This window comes from Aulonocara stuartgranti (assembly GCF_965226115.1).
Source record: "Aulonocara stuartgranti genome assembly, chromosome: 2".
Lineage (NCBI taxonomy): Eukaryota > Metazoa > Chordata > Actinopteri > Cichliformes > Cichlidae > Aulonocara > Aulonocara stuartgranti.
In genome coordinates this window covers 45,001-52,500 of record NC_138940.1, presented here as the reverse complement: position 1 = coordinate 52,500, position 7,500 = coordinate 45,001, and the positions used below count along the sequence as shown (strand labels likewise).

The 7,500-nt window shown below is 43.2% G+C and overlaps 2 protein-coding genes across 5 annotated transcripts in view; both read right to left on the bottom strand.

Annotated features, from left to right (window-relative positions):
* Positions 1 to 4,449, bottom strand: part of LOC309715950 (uncharacterized protein) — a gene marked incomplete at its 3' end in the record, with an annotated part of 14,018 nt that extends 9,569 nt beyond the window's left edge. Inside the window, exons 1-2 of the mRNA XM_082549470.1 lie at positions 4,046 to 4,449; positions 140 to 1,180 (exon numbers count right to left, since the gene is read on the bottom strand). Coding sequence (XP_082405596.1) covers positions 140 to 163 — 24 coding nt within the window. The 5' untranslated portion in view covers positions 164 to 1,180; positions 4,046 to 4,449. The remainder of the gene's footprint in view (positions 1 to 139; positions 1,181 to 4,045) is intronic.
* A 280-nt stretch (positions 4,450 to 4,729) lies between these two features.
* LOC309715540 (uncharacterized protein) overlaps positions 4,730 to 7,500 on the bottom strand; it is a 4,777-nt gene continuing 2,006 nt past the window's right edge. For 3 of the 4 annotated variants that reach the window (XR_014279222.1, XR_014279224.1, XM_082548742.1), the window contains 3 exons: positions 7,412 to 7,500; positions 6,906 to 7,083; positions 4,730 to 6,728 (listed from right to left, as the gene is read on the bottom strand). The exon at positions 7,412 to 7,500 is cut by the window's right edge. The gene's annotated coding sequence lies outside the window, so the exon portion shown is untranslated. The remainder of the gene's footprint in view (positions 6,729 to 6,905; positions 7,084 to 7,411) is intronic. The other variant, XR_014279223.1, reaches the window with a different exon arrangement.

Here is a 7,500-nt window from a genome sequence, read left to right as displayed (position 1 = left end):
TTTCTGCCTGTGTCATTCTGTTTGGTTTCTTTGAGCGTTTGTTTCTTAAATACACAGCAAGTGTCACTCTCTCTCTCTCTCTGTCACACACACACACACACACACACACACACACACACACACACACACACACACCTACCTTCTCCAGGGCCAGGGTGCTCATTGAAGATTGTGGCAAAGATGTTCAAGAATGCCTGAAGGCTGGCTTCGTTGAAATGAAGATCAGGTGGTTCCCCGACTTGAAATTTCGTGATCTCCGGGGAACCCGTAAGGCAACTTGGAACTTCGTTGATTTTGTTGAAGTCCACAACGATGACCAACAGCCTTCAGTGGAGGCACAGTCATCAGCCATGGTTGGAGATATTTCAATGGAGATGGAGCGACGTTCGCTTTGCTATGCCCGGAATCTTGACAGATACAAGGAACATGGCATGCCATGGTTGGTCGATGTACTGAAAAGGCTTCCAAAACAGATCGATCCTGAAACTCAGAAGAAAATTCTCGTTCTGGTGAGTTCAGTTGGCCTCCTGATGAACCGGGATTTCGTATCTTTTGAGAAAATCAAGGATCTGCTACTCGAGCTAAAGGTCAGTCAAGCGGACCTTCAGAAATGTAAGATTCTGTCTACATCTCCATGTCAGCGTACGTTTGGATTCACCCTGTACAAACTGTACTACGACATCCCATATCGTATGGTGATCCAGCCAGTGCATCCAAAAAAGAAGCCTCCAACACTGCAACTGGAGCTTGATCACGTGGAACTTCCCGTCCTGCTGGAGGATGAAGAGCCTCAGGTTGTGAGCACAAGCGCAGTGTTCATCCCTGCCAATGTCAGCAGGCGTTGGTCAGACATAGAGATAGGCTTTGTGAACACGGACCCTTCAGTCAGGGTAAAGAATGCATATGCACAGTATGTGCGGGATTGCAAGGCTGCAGGCTTGTCTTTTTTTTTTTTTTAAATGACATCAGAAACAGCAGTATGCGACATTACGTGATGGCAGAGCTTCAGTTCATCCTTTGTCATTTTTTTTTTTTTTTTTTTTTTTTTTTTTAATAAATAGGACAGGGGGAATGAATGAGAGAAAGAGGGGGAGAGAAAGAAAGAGAACCAAAGGGGAGAAGAGACGGTGAGAAGGGGGGGGGGAAGAGAGAGAGAAAAAAAAAAGAACTCCTGGGTCACCTGTATGGAGAAAAAAAAACAAAAAAACAAAAGCTGCAGGCAAAAGACTGCACTCGGTGTCAAAGTTGGACAAATAAAGAATTGGTGTTACAGAATTCACCAATCCAGTGCTTTTTCAAGTTATGGTGTGATGAAAAACTTATTGTCTTTTTTTTTTAAACTAAGTTTTGATTTTTTTCCCATGTTACACGAGTGTGATGCCATGTTACGGTTGTAAACATGTTTCCAAAATTGTTAATTTTACCTTGTTTGCTTTGAAAACTTAATTCTTGTAATCAAACAATAAATGTTCGCTTTGTAAATATATCTGATAATTCTGTTTTTGACATCATGTTCTGTTAAAAAAATCATTGTTGAGATGAAAATAATATATGTTATTTTTGTAAACATTTGTGAGAGAAATCTTTTTCTCTCTCTCTTTTTTTTTTTTTTAAAACATGTCATAAAGACGAGACCCACAAACTCAGTATGTCTACTCATTAGCTACCTTGCATTATAAATATATAAAGTTTTAAAAAGTGCTTATTAAAAGAAACTATAGTGATGTGATAACTTCCAGCAGTGTCATTCTCATTTTTGTTCTTGACCAGCATTAATACGAAATGTCAGGGAGAGCAAAACGGTCGTCCTTCACAGTCCTCCTCCAACACTGACAAGGATTGTCCACAAAAAAACCCCAAAAAAACCCCCCAAAGAACTGGTCTCCCATTAACATTCATTCAACGTGTACACAAAGATAGACGTTTTTGGAAAAGCATAGTTAATACAAAAGGAGACTTCTCAAACTAAAGAGGAGAGTATTGGCGACTGGTAACACACTGCTGCTGCGACCAACTGGAACACAAGACGACAGGTAAAAATTAAAATAACTAGCAATAATTAGGGGTTAGGTTGGTGTCTAGGTGGGGGTTTTGGTGGGTGCCGGACGCTGTGGCGAAGAAGCCACGCCGATGGCTTCTTCGGTTCTGGAGATATGGCGAATCGGACCAAAAAGGATGGGACAAAACGGTCCCAATCGGAGAAAGGAAGGTGCAGAGGGCCTGGGTCCACCACCACTGTACTCAGCAGGCCCTGCCGGGTCGTTAGACACGCAGCATGGCAGGGATCGGTGACATAACATGTAGCAGTTTCCCTTCACAGAAGCCTCTGCAGCAGGTGGGTGGAGGAGGAGGCAGCAGAACCAGGCCTTTGGAGCACTGTGTCATCTCCTGGTCCTGATGCTTTGAATCTCCCTCTGTCTGTCTGTCTGTCTGTCTGTCACACACACACACACACACACACACAGTAAGGTCTGAAGTGCAAAATTTGAATTACATTCCTTTGTATCTCTCCCTCTCTCTCACTCTGTCTCTCTCTCTCTCTGTCAACACACACACACACACACACACAAGCTGGTCAGCTGCTTTGCAACTCAATGCGGTACAAATCGACTTGTGTGCCTCTTTTTCTCTTTGGGTTTTCTGTGTGTTTTTTAAAATTTTTAAATCCACAGCAAGTGTCTCTCTCTCTGTCTCTCTCTCTCTCTCTGTCACACACACACACACACTCAGTAAGGTCTGAAGTGCAAAATTTGAATTACATTCCTTTGTATCTCTCCCTCTCTCTCTGTCTCTGTCTCTGTCAACACACACACACACACACACACACACACAGTGAGGTCTGCAGTGCAACTGGGATTTAACAAGAGGGGCTCCCTCTGCTGCAATTGCATCTGTGGTCCACCGGAGGGCGACCAGCCGGGACGTCCTGTGCTTTGCATATTAAAGTTTTTGCAAGCGCATTGACATGTGTTTTTTGTGTAAAAGAGAGAGAGACACATACACACACAGAGAAGGTGGTCAGCTGCTTTGCAACTGGGATTGAATCAGAGGTGCTCCCTCTTCTGGCTTTTTCTTATGCACACTATTAAAAAAAGTTGGGCGCACCCAAATCAGCGTTCAAAGATTGATGGCTCCCTGTCAGAGCACTGGCTATGAATTTCAGATCGATCAGGCCTTAACTTGACAAAAAAGTTATCAATCGTTCTTTTCATCTTTTCTCATTGCCCACGGTCAGTTATATCCACTTCTGTCGGTCCTAGGATATTCACAAGGCCTGTGTATCATCACTGATTTCTATAATCCACTTGATTCCGATTCACAAGGTCCAGATTCGATTTGGTGCAATTTTTACTCAGAAAGTGAGAGATCTTATAATTCTGATCATTTATCAGTACTGACACTAAACTTTATCAGAGATGTGACCATCACAGCACATGCCGTTGTGTCAAAGTAACTGAGAATAAAATAAAATAAAAAACATAAAGGAGATTTTCCTGGCATGGATTTTATAGCAGATAACCTTAAAAATATTCTGCAATTATACCTAATTTGAAAAAGTTTACATTTCTTCAGTATTAAACAGCAGAAATTAAGCTTTCTTATCCGACGTCATTTAAGTACAAAGGAAAGAAAAGACAGCGGCCGCCAGCGCTGTAAACAACGGTAGACTGATGGGTAATAAGCGAATGAGTAATGCAGAAAACACATGTTTGAGATGGGAAACTTTTCTTGAAGTTTCTCTCACAGTTCACGCACAGCGAGCTGTGCGTGAACTGTGGGTTTTATCGTGTTGGAAGCAAAACAGCAAAAGTAAGAAGGAATTAAGGATGATATTAGCCCCCACGCCGACTAAGCTAATTCTGATGCGTCGGTCCGCTCTGTTTACGTCTTCGTGTGGAATGCGTTTCCTGCTCTCATTTGCTGGTTGTTGTTGAAATAGTTTTGTGAGCTTTAACCTGAGATTCTGGCGTTTCTGGTAAAACACATTTATATTCATTCAATTCAGGATTTAATGAATCGATATCGCTTCATTCAAGCTACTCACCTGTCTATATCCACCTCCACTTCCAGCTGGACCACGGACATTTACTGATTGGTTTAGACCACGAAGGGGAATCACGTGTGTCTGTTGTTGATCACATGGACGTCTGTGGCAAATTTTACAAACACTTCTCATAATGAACGAACTCAGGAGGTTCAACGTTCCAGCGGTGAGCTGCTCTGTGCCACTTCCTTGAATATTAGCTGGGGAAATCAGCCAGATCAGCAGCAGGTGGACACAATCACACAGGTGCGTGGGCCAAGAGCGAGAGCCCGTAAGGATCTCCACCCAGGCAGAGAGGAGGAGGAGAGACAAAGAAAACAAAAACGAACAACAAGAACAACAAAACCTGTAGCCAGCGTGAGCGAACCAGAGAGACACGGGGACCGTGACACATTTTCCCCACCAAGTTGAAGTCACTGATTTTGCTGTTCCAGACTTTTGGACTGAAAGTGAACAGCGGGTCCTGACTCCGGGTCCTGACTCCGCGTCCGTGGTAGAGGTTGACTGTCATGTTGTGTAAAGGTGGCATCCTCCTGCCCTCGTAGGAGTTTTTTGAGCTGTGGATCTAAACAGCTTTTTTTATTATTATTTTTATTTTTGCTTTGCCAGACTTCTACAACCTCAACTGAAAACTGTACGCTCCATGGTAATCCGCTGTTACTGGGAAAATATAAGTCAATGCAGTACTGTGTAAATACAGGGAGTTTATTGAAACACAAAGAACTTCAACAAAGCATAGCATGTTAAACCATGCAATCTGAATGGGGAAAAAAAGCCCCCCCCCCCCCAAAAAAAAGTGGCATTTAACATGATGATATTCTATTGCCTTCTGGGGGAGGAGGTGGTGCGCTCTTTCGTTTTTTCGCCTCTTTGGTGCCGCTCTCCTTCTTCTGTTTATTGTCCTCCTGTAGCTGTAACAAAGAGGGACGAAATAACAAAAAAGAGAAACATATTTGTCAAGTAATTTTACCCCCCCCCCCCCCCAAAGTGGCATTTAACATTTAACATGATGATATTCTACTGCCTTCTGGGGGAGGGAAGGAACAGCGGTTTTTCTTTTGAGTTTATATTCAAGTTTTCTCCTTCTTGCCCCCTCTGGTGTACAATTTCTTCCTTTTTCCTGTTTAAAAAGAGTTCATATATTTTGTCATTTGACTGTAAGCAGTGCAAGGAGGAGATGCTCGCTTTTTGCATGACAGTCTGCCACTTCAGCCTTCCCTTTCTTTATAAGGCTGGAAAATACTTCAGACCCCTCCTCAGGCAGTAAGGGGCCTGAGGTGGGGTCTGAACTGTGGGTACCGGTATGAGGAGAGAAGGGGCACAGGACTGGATGGTGGGTTAAGGTTAGGATTTGGTTGGGGGAGGGAATTGCTAAAAGTCCTCATCTCGTCTTCAAATCCCTTCTTTCCTGTATTAATGAGAATCCTGCGACAGTCTGTTCAGACCCCTCCCTGACTGAGGAGGGGTCTGAACCGGGTCGGGTAGAAGCTGGAGTGGAAAATGGGTTAGGGTAGAAAGGGAAGGGTGACAGACAGTCACACAAAAAGCAAGCATCTCCTCCTTGCACTGAAGTGGCTGCAATCAGCTGGAGGTCCAGGCTCCAGTGGATGAGGGTACAGGTACTCAACAGGTACAGGGGGCAGCCACGGCATGTTGGTCATGAACTGTTGAGATGGAGATGAATGGCTGCTGGGGTAAAAACCAAACAACCCAACTATGGAAGGCTCCTCACATACCCTCGAGGATACTGGGCAAACCCCACTCAATGAGGGCACCTCAAGAGCCGAAAGAAACATCCAAAATTATTGTTTTATATTATATTATATTATTTTATATTATATTGTTTTATAAAAAAGCAAGAAAAATCTTTTCATTTCAGACTGTTGAGGCACACTTGGTTGAGTGGAGCTTCAGTGGCACTGTAAACTATCTGAAAACACATTCACTTCAGTAATTATAATCTTTTAAATGGAAGTAGATCAAACAAGCAACAAGAAAAACTACTCTCGTTCAGTGTAACAAAAAGCACTGTAACAGCTTCATATAGCAGAAGCTTCTCCTGACCACTGGAGCATAGCTGATTCTATAATGAACAGAATAAACAATTATTGAAAGAAGAAGAACTTATTTCTGTCCAAAGGACCTACTGAGCATTGGAACTTAAGAAAGGTGAATCACTCCTCCCACTTTTCCAAGGCTTATGGGGATGGCTCATTTACACACTGGTTCCACTGTTCTAACATACACATTGCTGCTCTACTAGTCGAGTGAATGTTGTCCTTCTGTGCCGAATATCACAGTAGGAAGTGCAGGAATCTGTTCATCTAAACCTGTAATAAAGTTGTTAAGATCCAACATTGTGGCTTGTTCTTTACAGATAAGGGCCTTAGAAAGATTGCTGACTGCTCTGCCTTTAGTCCCATTTTCAGCTCCATCACTGGTATTCAGTCCAAAGTTATAAAACCAGATTTTCCACAGGGTGCTTTCTCCAACTGGGCCTCACCGGGTGGCAACATTTCGCTCATGGAAATCTGTCGATCTGTACCCTTCTGCTTTATAGGACGGAGGAGTCTGTGCACATAGGAGTCACCGATGATCACAGATATTTTCTTCACATGAAGATTCCAATCCTGCAGTTTCCTCTGTGTGTTGGGGTCTCTCGTTGGAGTGCAGACCTGTCGTTCTGGTGAGGATGGTGAGGAAGGAAGACAATAAGAGGAGGAGTCCTCTGTTATTCTTGTTTGGAGGCAGGTCTGCACACAAGGTTTCAATCTGTGTAGGTTTGTGAGTGTAACTCAAAGCTGTATTGTTTCAGTGAGGGGTTGACACGGTTATTCAGCTGTGTCGTTTCCCTGCTCACCTGTGGCTGTTGTTCTGGTTTACTGGGTGTGTCACTGCTGGTGTGGTAGCTGGATTCCAGTCTGCTAGCTCGGCTATAACCACCGCCTGGTTCTGGTCCAACGACTCGGGCTGGAGACGGCGGCCCAGGTTCCGTTTCTCCCAGGATGCTGCCATCTCAAAGGGGCCTCTCTAGAAAACTGAAAACAAATTTTAAACTCATACTCTATGCTTTGGTTATAATAGTCATGAAGGATAAAAATTGATCTCTGAGCTGAGTTTTTAGCATCTCCTCAATTAGAGTCTGTGTCCTTCTATTGAGATAGCTGGTTTAATCAAAGTTACTAAGTTTGTGGTTATTTTTATTCAGAGATTGATGATAACGGTCTTCTGAAACATTTTTCTGATGATCAACCGCTTTAATAAGTCTGTAAATTTTGCAAACTTTAATAAAAAAAGTGTGGATCATCCGATTGTACTCTATTCCTCCGAGGTTCAGCTCTTTCATTCAGGGTGGATTTTACATACCGTTTGTCTCTGGCCACTCCTCGTTAAAATCTCCGATCTCCACCAGTCTGTACAAGGTAACAGATCATGTTGTTTTTTCATGTTAGGCT